Below are 27,081 nucleotides of genomic sequence, written 5' to 3' on the forward strand. Positions count from 1 at the left end.
ATTTTTTTAAAACTCTTCATGGGATGGGCATCAATAGTTGTGTGTGTTGATGTAGTGTGAATGAGTGGAGACTCCAGAAATAATTGCAATGGCCTTTGTCTTATGCACAGGGAAGTTTTTTTCCTCTTGTTTGGAGGAAGTGTCAATCTCTCTCTCTCTCTCTCTCTCTCTCTCTCTCTCTCTCTCTCTCTCCTGTGTGGTTCCTACAGCTGTTGCCACATCCTACATATCTGTCACCCATGGTTCCTCATCTTCTTTCCCATGGCCTACTTTATCCCATATAACAAGGTAATCTTCAGTCTTCCTCTTCTCCTTCTTCCCTGAGGATGGTGCATCAAGATTTTCTCTGGCCATCTGCCATATGTCATTTGCATTGTATGTCCATACCAGGTGAGTTGGCCATCTGCCATATGTCATTTGCATTGTATGTCCATACCAGGTGAGCTGCCACTCTTCTTCTTTATTTGTGATACTTTCTTGAATCTGATTCATTTCTCCAATCAACATATTTCTTACATGGTCCCATTGAGATATTCTATATGATCTTCTGAGATAGGCTATTTCTACAACTCTGAATTTGTTTTTATTTTTTACAGCAAGTTTCCAGTACTGGCAAGCATAGGTCAATACCTCTGTAGAACATCATCTTTACTTTCTAACTTATCTCAGAAGACCATACAGGCAGTTTAGTTTCTGAATTGCTGATTCCCACTGGCTAGCCACCGCTGTATTTCCCAATTACTTGTTCCGTCTTCCGATAGAATGTTACCCAAACATTGAAAAGTTTTTACATGTTTTCATGTTTTGGCCCTCTACTATTTTCTCCACTGCATAGGTATTCAGTTTTTTGAAAATTTACTTTCAATCCCTACTTATCATATTCTTCTCTTACTGTTCTTGACATAAAACACCTCTTTATTGGCTGCCGCTATCTGATGATTTGTGAAGATCAATGTGAACAAACATTGATTCTTTGTTATCTGAATGTCCATTCCTGCACAAATCTAGGACTTTCTAGATATATATGTTATTTTAAACAATAAAGCAGACAAGCAGCATCCTTGTTTCTATCCTTTTGTAATTCTCAAAGGCTGTGACAAATTTTATTCCACACACTGATCACTCTCTCCCAACTCTCACACACATCGTTGAAATCTATGAACATTAAATAGCTACTCAGATTTCTTCTCAGCCTCTTTGCCATCAGCTATCTTAAAGCAAAAATGCCATTAGAAGATCTTCACTTCCAGAATCCACTTTACTCTTCAGCAACCATCAGCATCCTCTCTTATCCTGTCTTTTAGGACTCGACCATACAACTGACCAATAGAATTTGTAACACAGACTCCACAATTATTTTCATGTACCTTCTTACTATCTTTCTTATTCTAAGGACTTAGAAATGCTGAATGCCATTCCTTAGGCATTCCTTGGCCATTCCTCCAACATGTATGTATTGAACAACTTACTCAAACAATCCCATTCCCATACAAACTCGGCCCATACTTCATTAATTACACTGGGAGATTTTCCATTTCTTTCACAGATCTTTTAACTTCCACTGTAGTTTTCTGGTCCACTTTTTCCCCCCACAGAAACTTTATTCCTGAAATCCATTTTCATGTCCTTGTGGTCAGTTCTCTCTTCTGTAAGGAATGTCTTGAAATGATTTTATGATTCTCTAATGCCAATAAATATCATATTTGTCCCTTCCTTCACATCTCTCCTTAAACTGTTCACAGTTTCCCAGGCTTCTTTTTTACCCTCCATGTTTGTTTTCAAATACTTTTTTCTTTACTCAACATCCCTCACCCACAGCCAACTGTTATACATTTTCTTACTCACTCCTATCTTTTCCCCTTTGTTCTGTGTCCACCACTCTGGACTTTTGTTTTCTTTCTTTGCTTTTTGTTGGCTCAGTGCTTCACATGCTGCCTCATGAACACATTTTTTAGTTTATTGATACTTCTATTTCAGCATTTCCATCTCCATCAAAACTTTGCTAGCTAGTCTCAGTTTATCAATAAATTTCACACTTTCATCTGTGAGAGTATTTACATTATATTTATCAGCATCCAGAATTTTAATAGGAACACTATCTTTCTGATGTACCCTTTCTCCCTCAAACTGAAAAGACAAACTTTGATCCAAGCATAAAATGGACAGAGCCACATTCTGAGCCTTTGTATGCCCTTATGACACTCACCCTAAATCTACAATTTTTCTTTTATATAAGCTAATCTATGACTGTTTTCAAATCTCTTGCCATGTGTATTTAGGTATCCACTTAAGGAGGGAGAAACAATTTAAAACTTTTAAATCCCATGCAGTGCATGTATTTAATAATCTTTTACCATTTTCATTTACAGCATCCTCTCCATTCCTTCCTACTATTTTATCATCAACCTCTGACACACACACACACACACACACACACACACACACACACACACCAAACTTTCAGGAAACATTCCTCACACACAAATAAAGAAAAGATGTTATGTGGACATGTGTCCAGAAATGCTTAATTTCCATGTTAGAGCTCATTTTAGTTTCGTCAGTATGTACTGTACTTCCTTGATTCACCGCCAGTTGGCCCAACTGAAGGAAGGTAATGTTGACTTCGGTGCTTGTGTTGACATGCAACTCATTGCTCTACAGTACTAGCATCAAGCACATCAGTACGTAGCATCAACAGGTTAGTGTTCATCACGAACGTGGTTTTGCAGCCAGTGCAATGTTTACTAATGCGGAGTTGGCAGATGCCCATTTGATATATGGATTAGCATGGGGCAATAGCCGTGGCGGGCTACGTTTGTATCGAGACAGATTTCCAGAACGAAGGTGTCCTGACAGGAAGACGTTCGAAGCAATTGATCAGTGTCTTAGGGAGCACAGAACATTCCAGCCTATGACGCGCGACTGGGGAAGACCTAGAACGACTAGGACACCTGCAATGGATGAGGCAATTCTTCATGCAATTGACGATAACCCTAATGTCAGCGTCAGAGAAGTTGCTGCTGTACAAGGTAACGTTGACCACATCATTCTATGGAGAGTGCTACAGGAGAACCAGTTGTTTCCGTACCACGTACAGCGTGTGCAGGCACTATCAACAGCTGATTGGCCTCCACGGGTACACTTCTGCGAATAATTCATCCAACAATGTGTTAATCCTCATTTCAGTGCAAATGTTCTCTTTACGGATGAGGCTTCATTCCAACATGATCAAATTATAAATTTTCACAATCAACATGTGTGGGCTGACGAGAATCCGCATGCAATTGTGCAATCACGTCATCAACACAGATTTTCTGTGAACATTTGGACAGGCATTGTTGGTGATGTCTTGATTGGGCCCCCTGTTCTTCCACCTATGCTCAATAGAGCACGTTATCATGATTTCATACGGGATACTCTACCTGTGCTGCTAGAACATGTGCCTTTACAAGTACGACACAACATGTGGTTCATGCACGATGGAGCTCCTGCACATTTCAGTCGATGTGTTCGTACGCTTCTCAACAACAGATTCGGTGACCGATGGATTGGTAGAGGCGGACCAATTCCATGACCTCCACGCTCTCCTGACCTCAACCCTCTTGACTTTCATTTATGGGAGCATTTGAAAGCTCTTGTCTACACAACTCCGGTACCAAATGTAGAGACTCTTCATGCTCGTATTGTGGACGGCTGTGATACAATACGCCGTTCTCCAGGGCTGCATCAGCGCATCAGGGATTCCATGCGATGGAGGGTGGATGCATGTATCCTCGCTAACGGAGGACTTTTGAACATTTCCTGTAACAAAGTGTTGGAAGTCTCGCCGGTACGTTCTGTTGCTGTGTGTTTCCATTCCATGATTAATGTGATTTGAAGAGAAGTAATAAAATGAGCTCTAACATGGAAAGTAAGCGTTTCCGGACACACATCCACATAACATATTTTCTTTCTTTGTGTGTGAGGAATGTTTCCTGAAAGTTTGGCCATACCTTTTTGTAACACCCTGTATATTTCCTTGTTACAGTGAGATACTAATTTTCTGGTTGGAATTTAGCTCAAATGAGAGAATCCACCAGAAATTATAATGCTAGTGCTGGCAATGTTGGAGGGAGGAGAACATCCCCTGGGAGTCTTCGACAATGAGAAACATGCTCTAAATTAAAGGTAGCATAAATCCCCTGGCAAGTTTCTAGAGTAAGTTTACTGGTCTATAATCATTTTTTTCACTAGGATTTTGTAGGTTTGATTTATTACATGATGACATCTGGTATGCATTTGTACTGTTTTCCACAGGGTAGTAACATTAAAATGATATAGGTTTTGTACAAAGGGAACTTTTGGTTTGGAATTTTCTGAATGATTTGGTTTAGTTTGTGTAATTTTCTAAGAGTAGTTAGCTTCAGAATAGCATAGGTAGTCACTATTGTTCTTATTTTACCATACCTAATGAATTTAAGAGTGGGGCTGCATGTGTGAGTAGTTAGTCAGTCCACTTTACAATCTGGATCAGATGTTGAAGAGAAGTGACTATTTGCATTGCATCACTCTCCAGAGGCTTTCTACAGTAGGGTGTTAGAACAGCTTACAGAGCCTGTGGTGGAAAAGTAGCTGTGTCCATTCTGTAGGACTAACACACATTTCCATACTCTGACCTACCATTGCAGTATCCCGCAGGGAGGGATATCGGGGAGGGGAGTGGGAAGACTACCTTTCTCTGAAGACTGTCCTCTTTTCTTTATTGGTTCTAACACTCCTAATTTTTCTTTTCCTTTCTTATTTTCCCTAAGCGGGTACCATTCTACAGTCTCTCTATCCATATTCGAACATTCCATTGACTGCACCCCTTTACTTTCCAGTACATTAAAAATATGTTTTCACAGGTTTGCAAGAGTTGAAGCAATGCCCAAATAGATTCCGGTCACGATAGTTATGATAATTGGTACTGCAGTAGAAAGAACATAACATTTTTCTAAATACGAAATCACATTCATCCTCAAATTAAAATCTATTAAAATATATTGTGTCTGCCAATATGGACTAAATATTTTATGCTTGGGTAGCTCAATGGTAGAGCACTAGCCCGCAAAAGGCAAAGGTCCCGAGTTCGAGTCTTGGTCCAGCACACAGTTTTAATGTGCCAGGAAGTTTCATGTCATCGCACACTCCGCTGCAGGATGAAAATTTCATTCTATATCAGCTCCAGTTAAAATAAAAGCTTATTAGCAGCTTTTTGTACCAATGTCACAACCGACTGTTCACTCTTTCTCACTAACTTCATGAAAACCACTGCTACTGCATTCCACATTTCCAGCTTCCTTTTCTTGAAAACTTCTGTAAAATGCCTGGTATGGTGCCTTCATAATGCTGGAACAGCAAAAAGCCATGAGGTCTTTTATTTTCTCTTCCTGAAGTTTCAGTGCACCACGATATTTCAGTTACAACTCAGAAACTATATCAGAATTTCAGGATTTTCTGGATACTAGCAAACTTTTGAATTGTTGATTATGGAAATGTTAGGGGAAAAAGTGATTAACATCACTTCTGTAGTACTGAAAGTGCATCTCCTTAAGCCATAGTACTTGATTCCTTCATTGCTAATTGTTGTATTTTTCAACCACTCCTTCTGTCAAAATCTATGAAGTCCTTCTGGTCCATTTCAACAACTTCATATGGCCTTTGTTTTAAAGCAGTCTGAAAAACAGTATGCCACACTGAAGGGTTATAAATGCTATCATTTTTTGCAGCCCTCTTTATACGGGCACAGATTGAATCGCACTTCATGAAAGAATGGTCAGGCTCAAAGAAGCATTGCTGTATCACAGGAATTGTCAGAATTTGCACAGCATGAAGAAATATGGTGCCCATATGACGTTTGGATTTTGTCCTCTGCAGGTTTCAGAGAACAAAACAACTAGGTGGCCATCCGCAATCTTCTGGAGTTCTTAAAATATACATGATCCTATTCAAATTGATCCGCATTTAGCCAGAACTTCATGCCATATGCAATTTTCAGGTTTTCTTGTATCACTATTTTGTGTGTGTGTGTGTGTGTGTGTGTGTGTGTGTGTGTGTGTGTGTGTCAAACAATGAGAAATTCAAGATGAAATGTAACAATATTATGGAAGGAAAGTTGCTACTCACCATACAGCGGAGATGCTGAATCGCATAGGCAAATCAAAAAGACTGACACAAATAAGCTTTCAGCCAGCAAGGAGCAAGCCTTTCATTGAAAATACACAAATACACAAACACACACACACACGACTGCAGTCTCTGGCAACTGTAGCCGTATATATATACCTACCTCTCTCTCTCTCTCTCTCTCTAGCTGCCTCTTTCTTTTCTATTTAGGTGTTCTGAGTGCTGGTCTTTCTCCGCCCTGTATCTTTTCTAGATACATCAATGCCTAGGTTATACTTTGGTATTGAATATTTTTCTGTAGAGCTAATATTTTTCAAAAGTAACGTGTTCCTCTCCACAAAGTTTCTTATACAATTTATGTAGTATTTGTATATTCAGTTCTCCTGGTAAGAACTGTCACACAATGCTCTCTCAGCAGAAATGCAATGTAACAGTAGGAAATGACTTTATATGGTTCCTTACTCCCTCTCTTGCCTCATCAGAGTTCCTTGTACTCGGATTATGACAACCTCTCTTGTCGGCAGTCAAAAATCATACAAAAAATCCAGTAGGAGGAACATCCGCAACTGACCATTATACCATAGGCTGAAAATATCACTACAGTTATAAGATTTTTTTATTTAGAACACAACTGGTTTTGGGCTCTTACATGCCCATCTTCAAGCATTAGTAGTTTGTGCTGTGACCCCGAGTGCCACAGAGTCCAATGCGGCACTCAGGGTCACAGCATGAACTTCTAACATCTGAAGATGGGCATTATAAGAGCCTGAAACTGGTCATGCTCTAAATAAAAGAACCTTACAACTGTAGCGGTAATTTCAATCTCTAGTCAAAATCATGTTGTTGCTGTCTCTTTTCTTCTGTATCTATTGTGTAAATGTTTCTGTTGCATTAAAAGCGCTAAGGAAAAAACAGATAATTTTAAAACTGGGGCAACCACAGTTAAAATAGTTGTACACGGTTCATTGACTCATACAGTAGACAGTTGTTTAAATACAGATGTTAAAACTATTAAATATAAAACTGAATGACGAGTCCAATAGTCCACTGCAGCTGTATTTATTCAAGTTGATGACACACACACAACTATTACACTGCATCTTCTGGTGTATATAAATGCTATGTCATTTGGTGTGGGGAGTAGTTACAGAATGCTGAAAAATAACAGTTGGTGTGGCTAGGCAAAGTTGTCAACCCTCCTCAATTGATAAAAACCATCATCAACTGATAAAAAACCATCATAAATTGTTAAAAAATATCATAAATTCATAAAAAACCATCATTAATGATGAATGTCTTGTGTGTTTTAATATCACAAACTGTCACCACTTTACCGATTAAAATCTGTTCTTGTCGGCCTATGTGAAGCAGCAGACCGTGCCTCTAATAGATGTTATCCAGAAGAGAAGCATTGGGCCCAAAAGCCAACATGCTCATGTGTGTTTGTCACCAACATAGCAACTGACATCATAAGCAATGAGTCGATGCATGTGCTGTGGTTGCCTTCCAGATACTGAGACAGTGACGGAAATTCTGTCAGCTGCTATGTTGGTGACAAACAAATGTGAGCTTGTCGGCTTTTGGGCCCAGTAATTCTCTGGATAACATATATGAGAGGCATGGTCTGTTGCTTGAAATGGGCTGACAAGAATACATTTTACTCGGTAAAGTGATGACAGTTCATGATTTTAACACAGACATGACATTCATCACGAGGAGGGCTGACAACTTTGCCTAACTACAGCAACTGTTATTCTACAGCATTCTGTAACTACTCCCCACAACATATGACATAATTTGCATATACCAGACGATGCAACTTCAATACTTACAAAACCAGTTATGTGGGAGTATAATTGACTTGAATAAATACAGTTACAGTGGACTACAGGACTCTTCATTCAGTTTTATATTTAACAGTTCTAACACCTGTATTTACACAGACATTTACTGCATGAACTGTCAACCATGTACATCTGAACGTCACCAACAGCTCTCAGGAGAAAGTTTTTCTTTGCCACATTTCTTCAAGAATGTGTACCTGAGGAACGTGACCTTGGTTCAAGTATCTTCTTAACAAGTGGAACTAAATACTGTTGCTGTTTTTCTACATTTTTCATCATCTAGAATCAATAGAACATCTCTTTCACATTAGTCTTTCTGATGATCTCACTACACTTTCTTGGGTATTTGGAACAATTCTTGTTCTTGAATGTTCTGGCTGTCACATCTTCCTTAGCAGTTGATGTATATGCTTTTCTTGACTGCCTATTCATTTCTCTTATATCCTTCTCCACTTGTCAGTGTTCTTACATATTTTGCTCATTTTATTTTCCATTTCAACTTCATTTCCTCTGTCAGATTGCCTAGTTTTTTATAATTAGAAATGACTTGCCTTTCTTGGATGTTGACTTTCATTGCTGTAAGTTTGATTCATCACTAGAACACCATTTTTCTTCCTTTTGAAGTCATTTTATATCTAACGGGGGTGCACGCTAACAACCCCTTCATAGTGAATCCTTTACAAAACTAAACAAAATGTGACATGACAATGAAAGCAATGTGATCACATTGACAGTGCATACAGTGGACAAGTATTGTTTTGGCTAGTATTTCTCTTCATGCTGATGTTCGTTGAGAAAATGCAATAGCTTGAAACATCATACATAAACTGTTCCAAGAATTGGTGGCCAGATGAGCAATTCGGTAGTGCGATATTACACAACATTTCCATCTGATGTGGTACGATTTCTTATTTGCTACTATAAACTACTCTCTTTTTGTACACAAGAAAGAAGCACACAAGTGAAAGAAAACATTTTGCAAAACAAGCTGATAGTGGCTTCTGCTGGGTTAAAATGTAGTTCCAAATTTTCGTCACAAAGTAAGAAGAATGAAAGTGATGATACGTTTTGCTGATCCCAGAATTGAGATGCATTACTCTGAGGCACAAGAACATAAGTGCCAATATGTCTGTCTTTAAAATACACTTGTGGCTTGGAGACAGGCAACACATTATTCTTGCCAGGAGAAGAGCTAGAGATACATGATTCTGATGCAACATACAACCGATTACCATAAGAATATTTATTTAAAAAGCTGAAAATCATGGTTTTGGAGGTAGGTTTCCTGATTCCCTCATGATGATAAGTGGAAGATTGTGATATGCCTATGTCAAGAGGACCTCATTGTTTTAAGAAGTGGAAAATTGTGGTACATCAGATGTGATAGGTCTCTCAAAGTAGAACCTAGTTGCATGGAGTATAATTACATTTCAGTTGTAAAGAAAAGGTAATGAAAAGGACTATATAGAGATATTATGGTGTTAGTAGAATGTATGATGTGTAAGTCCACATGGGTTTTTTACTTCAAAAGAAAAATAAGGACAGTAATAATTATATGAGTACCAGGTGATCAAAAAGTCAGTATAAATTTGAAAACTTAATAAACCATGGAATAATGTAGATTAGAGAGGTAAAAATTGACCCACACGCTTGGAATGACATGGGGTTTTATTAGAAAAAAGTATTGCTAGACGCGTGAAAGATCTCATGCGCGCGTTGTTTGGTGATGATCGTGTGCTCAGCCATCATTTTCGTCATGTTTGGCCTCCCAGGTCCCCAGACCTCAATCCGTGCGATTATTGGCTTTGGGGTTACCTGAAGTCACAAGTGTATCGTGATCAATCGACATCTCTAGGGATGCTGAAAGACAATATCTGACGCCAATGCCTCACCATAACTCCGGACATGCTTTACAGTGCTGTTCACAACATTATTCCTCGACTACAGCTATTGTTGAGGAATGATGGTGGACATATTGAGCATTTCCTGTAAAGAACATCATATTTGCTTTGTCTTACTTTGTTATGTTAATTATTGCTATTCTGATCAGATGAAGCGCCATCTGTCGGACATTTTTTGAACTTTTGTATTTTTTTGGTTCTAATAAAATCCCATGTAATTCCAAGCATATGTGTCAATTTGTACCTCTTTATCTACATTATTCCGTGATTTATTCAGTTTTCAAATTTATACTGACTTTTTGATCACCCAGTATAAAGAATAATCAAGCAAAAAACATAACCTGATGTAACTTATGAATTACTAGCTTTCAAAAGCAAATCATGAATGGTAGGGATGTTTTGAGTAGATTAATAAATGAGATGAAAAGGCAAACATGATTAATGCTCAGTTAGTTGCTCTATAATGGAAAAAATGATTCTTCTGATGGTATTTCTTAGAGGAATTCAATGATTTAGAACACACAAACACACATACTCATTTAAATGGCGCGACATGTGTGAAGTTACAGAATTCGGGTGAATTAAATTCTGAAATTTGATCTTGAAAAATTTTTTGTACTCTTGTCACTTATAAATGAGCAATCATATAAATTAGTTTTTTTAGTTCTAATAATACTTTAATAGGACGACAGTAGTCCCAAAAGATGTTATTTATGTTGTGCCCCAGCAATGTTTGTGTTAATAATACAGTAAAACTCTTTGGTCAATGGCACGACTCTTAGCTGCAGGATTACATTTGTGGCAGTCTGGTCTGAATTTTCGTTGTATGCAAATGTCTCTCTTCATTTATTCACTTTTCCTGTCTCAATCTTTGACTGTGAGCATCCTTCCCCGGATCCTCTCTACATTGGTGACTCATGACTAACTTCAGTACTCTCTATGGATTATCCTGCATCCTTCGTCCCATCTCATACTTGACAACAATGAAACCACCTTGCAACTACACGGCCAAAGAACAACGAGTGCAAGGGTGCGACTTATGTAGCATTCAGTTTAGTGCTTTGTATCAACCTTTGCTTTTTGTCAAATGCAAAAGTGACTTTTTTGGGCAGTGCCGTAGATGTCAACAAGGACCCCATGTATCCACACAAAGAGCACCAACCAGCGATGTTCTGTGTGACTTTAGTACAAATGCAATCCGTTCCCACACACCAACAAGAAGCTATTCAACAGACTGTCACAGACAGACACACTGAAATGTTATTTGTATTTTGTTGCATCTACTGCACAGAGTACAGTCCTGATAAACCCGTTTGCATTGTCATGCGCAGTGCAAGGGGTCAGGCCACACACAAACACTTTTGTGAGATTTCTTTTGTATCACATCCACTGCACAAGGGCTCATTTGCCATTGCTCTTTAACAAGCTGTGGCATCACATAAATGCCAAAATTTTGATGACAATTCTTTTAGGTCCAGCTCCCAATCCAAGCTACTATCCTTTCACCTGGAACAACTCGTCAACTCGTTAAGTGGTTCACTATCACCAAGGGCATTTTCTACAACCATGGCAATTTCAATGACAGCTCCAATTTTGTCACGCTGCAGAGCCCTCTACATTAGCACACCAATGTCATTAGTGACATCATTCTATCACTCCTGGCTACCAATAAATATGACATGCTGATGATAGTACTACTCCAGCAATTAGCCAGGACTACAGAACACCAGTTGCACCAAGTTATTTATGACAAACATCTACGCACTAAGACACCGCTTCAATTCTAAATATGCGTCCAAACATTAACTGATGCCATTCTCGTTACCAGATCACACCCTAAGAATACTGAGGATTGTGAAATTACCACCTCAGTTGCAACTAGCAACAATCTCACATGACAATGAGGATCATGACTATGAACCAGGTTCTGGTGATATAGACAGTACAGATCTCATGATTAAAGATATCAATGCTGTAAAAGAGAATAACAGTGGAAAACGATCAAGGTGGAATTAAAGTGATCCCAAAAGATGGAAGAAAAATATAATTAAAAAGTATAAAATTGAATCTAAAGAACTAAACCCAGTGAAAGATGTATATACAACCGCAATAAAAATTTTTGAGATGAAATGAGGTATTCCTTTCGTAGAAGCTTCTGGGACTGTGACTATGCAAGGCAGAAAGATTTTATTCTTGGTAACACAGTGAGTGTAACTCCAGCACGAAGACAAAATACTGATCAGCCACTGAAACAATGTAATGCTCCTAAGGTTTAGTACTTAAATAAAGACAATAAAAAAGTCAGAATCTGTAAGAACTTCTTTACTGAAACTTCATGTACTTCGGCTTAAGCCATTGATACTGCATATAACGGGAAGAGATAAGAGTGGCAAAAGAATTCCACATAATAAAACTAAACTAGATGATGTGCACAAAGTTAAAGAACACAGAAAAGTTTCCTACAATGGAGTCTCACTAATCAATGAAATCCACAAAACGACTGTACTTAGACAACAAACTAAGTATATCTAAAATGTACAGTCTGTACAAAGAAGAATGTGTGGATTTCAAACAAGTCAGAAAAAAAAGAAACTTAAAGAAGAATATTTTGTCAGAACTACAATCTCGCCTACTACAAACCTACAAAGGATCAATGTCAAAAATGGATGAGTTATGAGAAAGTAAAGAGTTATAGAGAAAAGAAAGCATTGGAAACATAGTATAACAAGCATACTGCAAGGAGAAATGAATGCCATAAAGCAAAAGTTATTGATAAAGAAAAAAAGTAAAGCACACAAGACATTTGTGAGTTCCACATTTGATTTACAATCTGTCTTGCAAACATCTTCAAGTGAAGTCAGTCAAATATACTGTAGTCTGAAAATCTGTGCACACAATTTCGCTATCTATGAACTGTCTGGGCCGCGTGATGCATTCTACTATGCTTGGACTGAGCTAAATGGAAAGAAAAGTAGCTCAGAAACCAGTAGCTGCATCATGAAATACATTAAACAGATTCCAGCAAATATAAAACACATTTCATTGTTCTCTGACACTTGTGAGGTTCAGAACAGGAATCAAAACATAGCCGTGTTGTTCCTGTACATTACTTGAATCTGGTCACACATGTACCTGTTTTATCCTCCAGGATTGGCTAAACATATTCAGACTAGCAAGACTGAAAATGATTTGAAACAAGGAAGGTTCACCTTATGCAGTACTCAAATTGAAACGTAAAGAATTCAAAGACTTATCTAAACTTTCTGCATCTATCATTAAAAATCGAAATACTGACGTCTGGGAAATAAAGTTAACTAGCTAAAAATTAAATGTTTTCACCATCAAAAATGCAAGCCAGGAATTATAGAGTACTGGTTTAATCACTCATCTGATTATAAGGAAATACATTCACTTGGTAAAGGGCATCCTTTAAATATGAAAAGTACTGACTTACAAGATCTTCATCCTAAGATTCTGCCAATAAGTGGAAAGAAAAAGAAGTGCCTGATACAGTTATGCACAAAGGGAGTTATTTCCGAGGAATTTCACACTTGGTGTAAATCTCTTCTCACTCCAACTGCAGCCACCGACGTATTTCCTGAACTAGTATAGAACATAGTGACAGTAGTGATGCAGGTGTATAAAATGCGGGAAAAAAATAACTTCTTCAGTATTTTATAATCATTTAGTGATCTAATAAAATGAATGGTTATATTGATTCCAACTATTTAGTGATGTGTTTTTAATAGAACTTTACTCAAGTTGATAAATAATTTGAATGACGTCTGTCAAAATAAGTGCAGCAATATTTGCATTTTAATTATTAAAACATAATCCATTTATGCATTAAGCTTTTCTACAAAACATCATTAGTTAATTACAGCAATGGAACAATTCTTGTGATTACACAATTATTTGTGGCTTAAAAAAGAAACTAAAAAAAATCAGTTTTGTCGATATATCCTTGAATGTAGTTAACGAGTTTTTGCAGTAAGCACCAACTGATGTGCCAAGAAATGATCCACCCATGCCCCACTTAGGTAGCCAGCTGTGGCATGGCTGGTCACGCACACCTGTGTCAAGAAGAGGTCAACAACAGCACTGTCCACTCCCCCTCCCCCCTCCACACAGTGCTTCGCACTCTGATAGTGGGTGGGGAGGTTGTCTTTACGACAGCTCAGCAGCAATTTGGTCAGCAATACAGCTCTCTGCTGCAGACTTATTTTTATCACAGTTTGGTCTGAGCTTCCATTGTATGCACACATCTTTTCCACGTACTACTAATAGGCGATAAAGTACATAAATTTCACATTTTCTGTCTCAGTCATTCAAATGTGAGCATCCTCTCCATGATATGCATATGATATCCTATGTATGTTCAAATATTTGTTTTGAATTAATAGAGGGAAACATTCCACTGGGAAAAATATACCTAAAAACAAAGATGATGTGACTTACCAAACGAAAGCGCTGGCACGTCGATAGACACACAAACAAACACAAACATACACACAAAATTCAAGCTTTCGCGACAAACTGTTGCCTCATCAGGGAAGAGGGAAGGAGAGGGAAAGACGAAAGGATGTGGGTTTTAAGGGAGAGGGTAAGGAGTCATTCCAATCCCGGGAGCGGAAAGACTTACCTTAGGGGGGAAAAAGGACAGGTATACACTCGCACACACACTCATATCCATCCGCACATACAATGTCTGCTTGTGTCTGTGTATGTGCGGATGGATATGAGTGTGCGTGCGAATGTATACCTGTCCTTTTTTCCCCCTAAGGTAAGTCTTTCCGCTCCCGGGATTGGAATGACTCCTTACCCTCTCCCTTAAAACCCACATCCTTTCGTCTTTCCCTCTCCTTCCCTCTTTCCTGATAAGGCAACAGTTTGTTGCGAAAGCTTGAATTTTGTGTGTATGTTTGTGTTTGTTTGTGTGTCTATCGACGTGCCAGCGCTTTCGTTTGGTAAGTCACATCATCTTTGTTTTTAGGCAAATATTTGTTTTGTATTTTATTATTTGTTTGAGGTACTCCTTGATATCATGCAATGGCTGGAGCTCAACAAAACATCCCTATGTTACTGCAGGTGCTGCACACAGCTACCAATGCAGCTTTTAGTGTCATTGTTCGAATCAGAAGTTTGTACTTACATGTAATAAATGTTAATTGTCATTCTCACATGGAATAAGTATTTTAATCAAGGCATAATAAAAGAATGAAAGGTAGTTAAATAGCTACTGATGTACATTCTGGTGTAAAAGGAAAGGTGATATATTTTAAGAGCAAAATACACATCATTTTAATTTCAGCTCAACAATATTCAAAATTGGTGCCATTTTCATCATGTAGAAAGTAAGCATTTAAAACTAATGGTTAAAGACCTGTTAGGGCAGGCAGTATTTTTTACAATAAGCCCCTACACAACAAAAGAAATACCAAATTTCCTGACTTCGAAGCTAAATTAAAGCAGCGTCTGACTCTGATTTGTCTGTTCACCTCTATGGAATTCTTAAATTTAAATTCATTGTAGCAGATAAATTGCAGCAGTACCTGACCCTGTCAATGGAAGGAGAAAGGGGATTAAAATAAGATGCCAGGTGGCAGAGACATAAATTTGCGCTTTCTGTTGTTGGCACTCATACTACAACATTAACTGCAATACATGTTGGTGTGAGCTGCAGCTTTCCACAAAGCAGTGCCTGGCAGTGAATACGGTTTGTATAAGTAGCCCTCACATCCCTGTCCAACCATTCTAATTAGGTTTTTCTTTGTGGTTTTTTCCTAACTGATGAAGCAAATAACAGAATAGTTTCTTTGAGGATATTTCATTTCCACATCCTCGTAGCATGTGCATTAGTTTATATTATCTTCATGCAACTATATTTTTCTTTACATTCATAAGCAATTAATTTTTTCACTGTATTTCATGACATGTTCATATTGTTGTCCAAGCAATAATTAAATAAATCTTTCATCTTACCATTAACAGATCAAAACAATTAAATATGTATATCAGTAGAATGCATCAACCATAAAAGACCAATAAAGACAGTAACTGCTGTATAACATGTAATTGAATCGATGATATTTGTGGTGAGGGCTGTGTTTAAAACAGGCCACATGTTAAAAGAAATTTTTATATTTAGTTTCTATGTTTAAAGTGCAGTGTGAGTAGAAACAATGCCTATGCAAGTAATATAACTGTCATATACCAACTTTTGCTGTAACCGTAAATTTGTATTCTGACAGATTTTACATTCAGGAGACAAACTTCCAAATACTGCTGATAAGGCATACTTTGAGAGTCATTTATATTTACAAATGTCTCTATCAGATATACTCTAAAATATAATAAAATTAAATTCTAGTGTATAGGGCCGTCTTTGAATTTCACCACCTCAAGATATGTACTAGTCTGCCATTTTGTCTCCCTGTGAATAACAGCTCACCCCCCCCCCCCCCCCCCAAGTGAATTTTCCTTTTGATACAGTTTACATTCTGCAGTACTCAAAAACTGCAGCCAGTAGTAACACTACAGAATTTTGAAAATAAACATTTACCTTTTTTCAGTTCTTCCAGAGGAGGAACATAAAGAGGCTTATTTTCAATTGGTGGATTCTGTATTACTTCAGTCTTAGACATCTTGAAACAAGTTGTTTACAAATGTGGCTGTAAATAGGACATAAGAGTCACAATTAATCCTGATGAGCCATAACTGCACAGCTTTCAATTGGTTAAAGTAAGGAATGACAACATTTTAGTGAGGACAGGTAGCTGCACCTCTAGAAATGTTCTAAAAAAACATGTACTCCTGCAACTATGCAACAAAAATAAAACATTTACAAATACAGTTCATCATAGATATTTACATCTGTGCTCCAGCTAGAAGTCTGGTACTGAATATGAATATGTACATCATAATAATCTGTATTTAAACATGCTTTTATCTTATCACCATGTACTGAGATACTCCACTGACCTTGACACAGGGCACCTTCAGTCAACAGTTCAGAGATATCTAGCTGCATTATTTCCAATTTTAAACTTGGATATAAACAAGAGCTCCATGAATTACTTGACTGAGTGGCTGAATGTGCCATATTACCAAGCCAGCTTCACACATTCTGAATTTCTGAACATGTTGGACTTGGACACCTATTATATCTGAGACTTACATTTATCATCATTATTAATAGGAAAAATACATGAAATTAATTAATTATGTTTTACTGTAATTTTAAAGCATCACTAAATTTTTTTAAATAATCTTCTTTGGCTTTAGGGAGGGGGAGGGGGGAATAAGATCTACTCAAATAGTTCTGAACTGGCAGTAAAGCACAAAACTGCATTCAAAATAATTTAACCAAAATTCACAGTAGAGAAAATCAGCTGGTAATAAAGCACCAGATATCCAGAAAGAAAGTAGAAGAGTATCTGTTAGCCACCCTTCCTATAACGTATCAGTATCATAGGATGTGGGGATGTGACGTCTCTCTTAACACCAATGTTTATATTAAAGAGGTTTTAACTTTCCCTGTATACAGGCAGCTGAAAGCATTTTCTGAAAGTAGTATACTTACTTTAATGCTTAATATGAAATAGTACACACGAAAAGTGGGTAACTAGTGTAAGAGAAAAAATGATGGCTTTTTTATAGGGCATGCATTACTATTAATAACATAAAATCTTGATTTACAAAGCAAAAAAGTTATCTAGAAGTGGGCCAAGTTCCTGTAGCATAAATATACTTTACAGAAGTGGCCTGTAAGGGCTGCTTCTACCTGGCAATGACTCATTCCATATACCTGAATTATTTCCTGTCATGATTGGATTTATGGAACAGAATGCATGTGTGAATTAATTAATTAATGTATAGCGTCTGCTAAACCAGTTTAAAAAATAAGTATCACTGTTGTAAAATTCAAAGCATTTATTAATAGCACATATGGAGATTGCTCTCTGCTAATAAGAGTAATACCACCAAATAAATAAATTCTCCTTCTAAATTTAACTTTATTTTATTTCCTAGTGACACCGAATTTTTTTACAAAACAGGACATTTCTGATGCCTTTTATGTAAAAGTTTGGTATATAACAAGTGACTTTCTGATATATGGCTTTCATTATATCTGTGTATCCTGCACCTTAGATTACATAACTGGATTTCCACCACTTTGGGGTATAATGTTTTTTTTTTTTCTAAAGATTTACTCCAAATGTACAACTCACCAATATTTTGGCAATTATTACGTATATCAAAACAGCTTCCTCAGAAACAACCAATGTTGTTGAAAGCCCTAGAATTCTGCCCTGTACTTCAGTGTTTTGCAAAGTATGGATGCTGAATACAAACGATATTTTAGATGTCAACAGTTATTACACACTAAACTAAATAATGGTCTCACTCTCTCCTTCTTCATCCCGATAGAGTTCTGTGAATATAGTGCTGCTCTTATGCTGTGGCTGAGTGCTTGGCATTACTGATTGCAGCTTTTTGTCCCTCAACCCCAGATGTTCTTTCCCCCACCCACACCTCATCCGGAGCCACAGCAGTGGGGTGATGGCTTGCTGGGAGACATCGCATCACACCACATTATTTTCCTTGCAAGATTGCTTAGCTGCTTCATCAGCAACATTCCCAATTTCCCAGGCACTCGACATTCAGCATAATGACAGATCCTCATTTACCTCTTCAAGCAGAGAAGTGTGTCCTGGATAGCCTGGGTACACGAGACATAATGTAAAGTGCACTTATGGAGTTGAACAATATGAGGAATTAAATGCCATGATTACATCGCATGGAGCAGGATACTGAATAGATTGGGCAAGTGGTGAATAACACTTTGGAAGGGTTGGGAACGACTGTGGGTATGTTGTTCTTCATTTCAAGAAAAACGAGAAACAATGAAAGCCCTGGTAAAGGATACGGTTCAGTTTTTCCATTCTGGAGTGACACTTGGTGATTTGGAGTGGAGAGGGGGGGCAATAATGTTGTTGTTCTTGAGATTTTCCTGGCATAAAGAGTATTCTACCAAGTTTCAGGACTGCAAGCAGATAACGTCGACTTCCTACCAAGATATTTCAGAACCATTCAGCCATCTTCAGGTGACTGTTTTGCACTGGTGGTTGCTAGTTCATGTCACTATCTTTGTAATAAAAATATACACAAAGATGCACGCACATCGGCAGCCACTACATGAGTAACCCCTGTCGAATTACACGTTCTCTTTTTAAAACTGCTCCATCTATGGTGCGCAGGGGCAAGCATAATGTGATACTACATGCGTGTTCTCTGTTGGAATGTGCACTCTCCCAGTTAAAATTCAGATGTCAAAATTAATAAAATTAAATGTCATTAGAAGTGCCATTGGTCATAAAATGTTTCATAGCCCATTAAGTCAGCCATAGTGGAGCATTGTATCTCCCCAGAACATCCCATTGATTACTCTGCCACAGGAATCTTGGCCTTAACGAGATCTTTCTGAGATTCAATTATTAAGAAATCGCTGGAAATATATTTAGCGCAAAATCTTATCAATGATGACTGGCTTTTGACAGGAAGAGGCATGGGACCCAGTCATTTCTATAATTTCTTCAAAAAGAAAATATTTTACGTTCAATGACGTGTCTAGTGACATTTAATTTTATTAATTTTGACATCTGAATCTAAATTCCGTGATTTTGCATTCTGACAGAGAGCATGCATTATCACATTACGCATGCACCTGCACACTAGATGGAGCAGTTTTTGAAGAGAGGGCATAACTTGACAGAGGTTGCCCATGTAGCAGCTGCCTCCGCACATGCATCTTCATGCCTATTTTTGGTATAAAGGTAGCGACATGAATTAGCAACCTCTAGTGCAAAACACTCACTGGAAGATGGCTGAAAGTTTGTCAGCTGAAATATCATGGCAAGAAGTCGCTGTTCTCCAGCTGCAATACCGAAAGTTCCAGGAATAACTTTGTTCATTGTTAATGTCTTGTTAATTTCACATATGGTTAGATTGTCAGTCAGTTAGAGAGAACCAACTGAAGAAACTGTTAATGATGCTTTTCAAAAATTACTAAATTTTTCTCTGAAAATGGGAATTCCTTAAATTTTCAGAAAACATGTTACATTCAGTTCTGACAACAAATAAAAGTCATACATCAACTGACACAGTACAGGAACAGGAGTCAGTAAACGGAATAGAATGCTCTTACAGGAACAGGAGTCAGTAAAGAGCATAGAATGCTTCAAATTTTGGCTGTTCGTACTAATGAAAACTCGAACTGGAAGAAGCATATTACTGAGCTGCTCAAACAATTAAGTGCAGCTACTTTTGCTCTTCATATAAGTGCTAATCTTGGAGGCAAATGAATCAGCCTCCTAACAAATTTTGAATATTTCCATTTAAAAATGCCTTACGGCAAAATTTTCTGGGGTAACTCAACAAGTGTAAAGAAAGTACTGACAGCACAAAAGTGAACGATAAGATTAATATGTGGTTTTGACTTGTAGTCATCCTCGTACATACTTCAAGGAGTTTGGCATTTCAACTGCACTTTCAAAATATATACATATTTGATAACAAAGTTCATCATAAATAATCCATCACAATTTCAAAAGAACAGTGATGTCCATGTCTATGTGGGGACTCAATGAACTGTATAACTACCCAGAAACCACAGTCACATTGTTGACCTCAGAAACACCCAGTGATGTCAATGCTTTGGCAGTCAGTGTTTAGCTTGTTAACATGTTGAATGTTCTTTGTAACCTGTGTATTAACGAGAAATACAGTATCATGTGTACTTAGTACCCAGTGTAATTTATATTCCACATAACTCACTCATACTGTGGAACTACACCTACAACACTAGGGGGATAAATGCCTTTTACTTCCCACTACTAAAACTACCAACAGTTCAGAAAGAGGTTTAGTTAGCACCACAAAAATCTTTGATGATTTGTCCAGTAATATAAAATGTCGGACAGGTAGTGAAGCAAGTTAAATTCATTTCTTCTGAACAATTACTGCTATTACACTTTTATTTAAAAACTGGTAGCCAGTTTTTTAAACTATTTTTCCAACTGCAGTTGCATCAGTAGGGCTAAACAAGAATGTGTTCATTAATGTTAAAACTAAGCATTTATACTTATCCCGTAAAGTGACTCCACACTCTTTCAATAAAAAAATCAGTCAAATTATCTGTGGAACATATAACTAACTCCTTTGCAGCCTTGCTCTTGTGGGTGATAAAGAGATTAGAGGTACTTCATTAAGGAAGACTCTCATGCAATACCTCTCTGATACACCCACATAGCATATCCTACTCCAGTCTTGTCACAGGCTCATACTATTGCTCCCTCTCCATGTGTACGCAGGCCTGTAACGTATCAGGTCCGCTGCAATTTCTGCACTGCATTTTATGTGGACACGACCACAAACTAGCTGCCCATGTAGCGAATGGCCACCTCCAAACTGTGTCCAAGAGCAGAGTTGACCATTTAATGGCAAAACATGCTGCTGAGCACAACAAGCTCAAGTTCAATGACTGCTTCGCAAACCAGGAAATTTAGATTGTTGTTTCCTCTGCCACCCCCCCCCCCTCCCCCAACACCAGCTCTTTCTGAACTATTTCGATGGGAATCACCTTTGCAACACATCCTTTGTTCACTAGTCCCCTGTCCCACACCCAATACAACTTACCCCAGGCCCTGATTTCAGTCATTCCTGCACTCGTACTCTCTTCTCCACTCTCTCCTTGCTCTATTCTGTCACCCCTTCCACTCCACTTCACTGTTACCATGCACTCATGAACTCAAGAGGTGCCAGGGCCATCTCGCATTCTTATCCCATTTATCTGCTCCCTCTCCCTCCTGTGCTGCTATCCTGTGCACCTGCAGACTCTCTCGCAGCCTTCAGCCACTGTCTTGTGGCCCTTCGTCACACCTATATCTCCTGAGTCACTCCACACTACATAACCCCACACTCCAGTAAAACTGCATTCCTGGCATAGTGTATTCACCTGGCACATTACAGCTGTACAGAGGTGTGTTTGTAAATGTACATATATATGTATTTGTGCACTTGTACTCTAGCTCAACAAACAATTTGTCTAAAAGCTTGCAAAGTTTTCAGTCTCATTTATGTTCCTGTCAATGGCTCAATACTTCTACTGTTAGGTGATGCATTACCTTTACACCTAAATTATTTCCATTTTACCAACTCTCTCCATAATCATATATGCAGTAATTTTAATATCTTTCTTCAATAGATAATGCGTTAATTCCATTATACCTTCTCACATGAGCAAACATACCTTTAATTTAAATGTGAACCTCTTTAACAAATTAAAGTTATTACGATTGTCACTAAGAAACATTCCTCTCTGTTATATTAGGAAGTAAGTTCCAGACTAATTAACAATGCACAGATGACAAAGTAACAAATTTTTGAGTGTCCAGTTTTGTAAGTATGTCTTATTTGCATGAAGCACAAAGTGCATACGTCTATTTTTCTTTTAGATGTCTGTGTTGTCCACAAGTATTTCTTAGTTACATATACCATCGTGAATTGTATTTTTCTCCTGAATAACTGATTTTTGTTTGTGTGTCCATCCATTTATGCTTGAATCATGAACACTTCTAACCAAATTTTTCTCTTATTTAGCACACACATACACTTAATATCATATAAAGCATACAATATGTCTCGCAAATAGTTCTGTACACAATATACACATACAAACATACTCCGCAATTCACCATATGATGAATTGCAGAGGATATCTTGTACTATTGCTAGTCATTCCCTTTCCTGCTCTACTCACAAACAGAGCACGGGAAAATGACACACTATGTGCTTCCATATGCCCCTGGATTTCCTTTTCGCACCTTCACGGTCCTTATAGGATGTGTGTGTGTATGTTAGTGGCAGTAGGCTCATAGGAAATGGGCCACGCTGCATTAGCCAACGAAAGCAAACAAAAAAACAGCAGTTTCTATCAGACATTAAAACTGCATAATAATTTGCCCAAGATGATAACTAGAAAATAATTATTCAAAAAGGAAGTCAAAGCATACATCTTAAGTATTACACAGATTACAACTATTTAAACAATTCTGAATAGACTTTCGTAATAAAAATTTGACTGCTAGTGGATAATACTAACATATTACCTCAGCTTAAGGCTAATAACATCTCAAAAAATTTTTTCAAAGTTCATCATTTCACTCATCACAAGGGGATGCTGTATGTGTAGTACAAGCATGGTAGCATGGTCATGGTCCTGAAGTGTATGGAATTGTGTGTAGTGTAAATGGGTGAAGACTATACAGTGTATAATTATCTTTTTGTTAACATGCTAACTTGTTCCAAGTATGTGAAAATGTAAGAGAACTGTCTGTTAGGTATAACCGATTGAGATACTGCACTTGTTACAACGCAGGTATCAGATTTGGAAGGATGAAAACTTGTGCTCAGTCTAGCCATCCTGATTTAGCTTTTTCTATGTTTTTTTATAAATCACTTCTTACAAATAGCAGAATAGTTCCTCCAATAAGGCCACGGCCAACTAACTGCACTGTTCTTTCAACTTGTGTGAATTCATATATCTAATATACACATCTTATGGTTTTATCGTTTCATGCTGACGGAGTCTATAATATTTAATAATTGTCCTTTGACAAATAAATTACTAAGTACAGAGACAATCATGTGGGCTGTCAATATATGAAGTGTCCATTCATACCTTAATCTATTATCAGGTGACTATGCTCTAAATACTGAAGCATCCTTACACTGGTCTCTGCAATCTGCCAAATAACAGTAATGACAACAATGATAGTATTTATCCTTTATTCAACACCAAGTATTTTGTTTTCGTTCCTATACAATCGAACATTACATTCATACACATAACAAACTCAATTTTGTTGCTGCACATATTATAGCTACCTAACACTGTATTCCAATATTGCTCATACATCGCTGCACTTAAGACTTTTTGTTTTCAATAACACATGAGCCTAGGTCTTGAACAGTTACCCATCTCAAACCAATAGCAATTACAATTTATATAGCATTCAACTTCATTTAGTGTTTGAAAAGGAAAAATGTAGATCCACCTGTCATCTGAAAGAAATGTTACAAGCAGTGACACTGGTATTTCCTATTGATTGAAAGCTTTCTTACTGTGTTAATTTTCTACGAAATGACAGTTGGTTACATAATGACGATGTTGGATTACATGTTCTTATTTACTGTGGAAAACCATTATTTTGTACATTTCAAATAGTATAACGTCATTGAAATCCTATTACCACTTAAGTACGTTCATTCGTAGAAAAATAAACACCAACCGTATTCTCACAGTAGAAAACCACGTGTCATACATTCAACGCTCTTCCGGGTACTATTGCAACATTACCTAACGCTGACAAACACTTTAAAGCAATACTTTCTACAGCCTTATCTTCTCACGAAATATCCCTTATCAAATTTTAAGATTAGTGTTTCACGTTTTCACCAATAACCCTATTGACAAAATTGCTATTCAAACGAAAGCAAACGCTCACCGCGTTACTCCACCAGTCACGTAAAGCAACAAAAATTTCCCGTAAAGCGTATACGCGAGGTTGACGTTGCAGTAGACTGGAGCCTGTTGTGGAAGTGAACTCAGGAAAGTGAAAGCAGCCCGAAATCACCGAATAGCTTATCCCGAGTTATTCCAAACCGATACTGTAATTGCATATTATTGGTTCACGCATAGGACATTTACTAAAAAAATTGCAGCGTTCACATGAAGGAATGAATATTTTCGAGTAGAGTATATTCTCAACATTAATCAGGGATTATCATGCGACTTTCGGATGGCGTTGTTTGTGTTATAGCAGTAGAGTTAACATGTTAGACTGTGGCAACTCGAGCAGTGCGCATGCCCGAACTTTGCATTCTTTTACTGCGTCATGTGCCGTAATTTATGTTGGCTGTAGTGACATACGGGAAGCATTTCAAGGATTTTATCAGAGTATTTTTAAGGAAGATAATGTCAATAAAACGTGACTAATGAAATGTGAATAGCACATATGGTCTACCACACAGGGCAGCTAATAGCCTAGATAACAGATAGCGTGATCTAAGGTAAACTATTTTTTATACATCAAAAACCTGTAACTAACACTGCCACATCAGCCGTGAATTACGGATACCATGAACGTAAGCAAAGAAATGATCAGGTCTTTCGTATATTTTAAATTTTAATCAACATAATACACACGTTTGCACTTGTTTGGTTTCAAGGAAGTTTATTGTGCTTTTCATTTGTAATAAAAAGAATTATGAATCTTGTGCTTATTCACTCCAAATTTATCGCCTTTCTCACCACGGACTTATATAAGAGGGGGGGGGGGGGTCCCTCCTTTACACAAAAAACCCCAATATTAGAAGAATACCCGCTTTTGAAACCCCGTGCCACAAAAAGTCGCGCACTGCGCTTGGTTGACGTAGTGACAAGCCATGGAGGAATGAGTCTGCAAAAAATTGCTGTGCCCTGCGGCGGGGTGTCCACCCCACCCTCACTATGTGTGCAACGGAAGTGAGTGCAATCTTGCCAACCGTAGTGGAATTCCGCTACGCGTATTGGAGATTTTTCGCCTTCGTGGCGTAGCGGCAAAATTCTGAAATTGTTAAAAATGTAGCGGAATTCAAGTTTCTTTGACGAAATGTAAAACCTTCGTAAATTTTCACTGCCAAGCACTAAACATGTAATATATGCACGGGAATTCAGATACCGAACAGTCTTTCTCCATGATGATAGACATTAAAACTAAATGACTTATTTAGCTACTTGCAGAAACGTTAAGTGCCTTTTTGAAAGTATGACTAAACATCCAAAACAAGAATCGTTATTGATCATTATTATATTTCGTACACAATTACGGAGGAACATTTCCGTAAGTTTGAAAAACGTATCAATTATTATCTGAGAACTGAAGGTGATCAAAATATTACTGCATCAACAAATTCATACATTTCACTGTGATTTTAATAAACATTGAAACGTTTCAGACACAAAATGCTAAAAAACCTTGAAAATTAACTCATTACGCCTTAGCCAGTTCAGATTCCATATAAAGAGGAAAAATCACCTGTCGTATCAAAGTACAATTAGTGTATTAACACCAACTATTTGAATGAAGCACGATATTCAGGTCCATCACTGGACACTGTCGTCCTAGCTGTCGCTGATCGTTAAATGCCCCAGCTGGAAAGATATGGAATATATTTGTTTATAGATTAAATTATTTATTTAGCCTGTATATCGTCAGGAATTATGTAGACTATATCATAAATTACATTTGAAACTGTAGTGGAATTTGGCTGTGCTCGTAGCGGAATTAACTTATTTTTGGCTGGCAACACTGAACGGAACCAATCCAGTGTGTTCTGTCGCTTCCCCTTGGGCAGTCACAATTAGAGTGACGAAGTTTCGGGAGTCGTGTGTTAAGCCAGCTTAAACTGTGCGTGCGTGTGTGTGTGTTTAGTTGCTAAAAAAGAGTCGTGTTTGAAAAAAAAACAACTATGAAATGGTCAAGACAGAAATCACTTCTGGTTTTTTTCTAAAAAAGAGACACAGAATTCTGATGCACTTGTGGCATGTCACCACGTGATGCGGAATCCCAGCATGAAGAAGCGGGACCATCCAGGAAAACTGAGGATGAAGCAAGGAAGGGTGAGTCTCCCATTTACCATTAGAAAAAGGATTATATGATTTTGAGTCGCAGTTTTGTAAAAAATAAAGAAGATACTTCTAGTTTAACATTTAATTACAAGTGAACAAATGGGCCTATCACAAAATAAGTTATACCAATGTTTTCTAGTTTAATTCTGCATTTGGATATTATATGAGAGAATGTGGTTATAATTTTCAATAAATATTTTCTATTTACATTTATAGTAACAATTGCCCGGATTATGGGCGTTTTCCCTAGGAACTACTCACTTCAAAACTCTTGAAACCTGTTAGTCTGATGTTAATGAAATTTCATGTGGTTACAGGCACATGTATTGGCAGTGTGAATCTCAACTTACAGAATTATTCAACCACTTATTGAAAGTTTCTTATAATTTTTCTAAAATAAGTTTTCCATGGCCAATACAAACATAGAAAGCGTGTGATTGTTTTGGAGCTCTCTTTTTGT

General features: G+C 37.6%; 1 protein-coding gene across 3 annotated transcripts in view; it reads right to left on the reverse strand.

The window, feature by feature from the left end:
• Positions 1-24,498, reverse strand: part of LOC126412889 (ester hydrolase C11orf54 homolog) — a 129,899-nt gene extending 105,401 nt beyond the window's left edge. Inside the window, exons 1-2 of one of the 3 annotated variants that reach the window (XM_050082796.1) lie at positions 24,457-24,498; positions 16,452-16,560 (exon numbers count right to left, since the gene is read on the reverse strand). In XM_050082796.1, the coding sequence (XP_049938753.1) occupies positions 16,452-16,533 (82 nt within the window). In that variant the 5' untranslated portion in view covers positions 16,534-16,560; positions 24,457-24,498. Of the gene's footprint in view, positions 1-16,451; positions 16,561-16,760; positions 16,858-24,240; positions 24,399-24,456 lie in introns of those variants that run through there. The other 2 variants (XM_050082788.1, XM_050082782.1) reach the window with 2 other exon arrangements.
• Positions 24,499-27,081: the final 2,583 nt, after the last annotated feature.

This window comes from Schistocerca serialis, chromosome 1 (assembly GCF_023864345.2).
Source record: "Schistocerca serialis cubense isolate TAMUIC-IGC-003099 chromosome 1, iqSchSeri2.2, whole genome shotgun sequence".
Classification (NCBI taxonomy): domain Eukaryota; kingdom Metazoa; phylum Arthropoda; class Insecta; order Orthoptera; family Acrididae; genus Schistocerca; species Schistocerca serialis.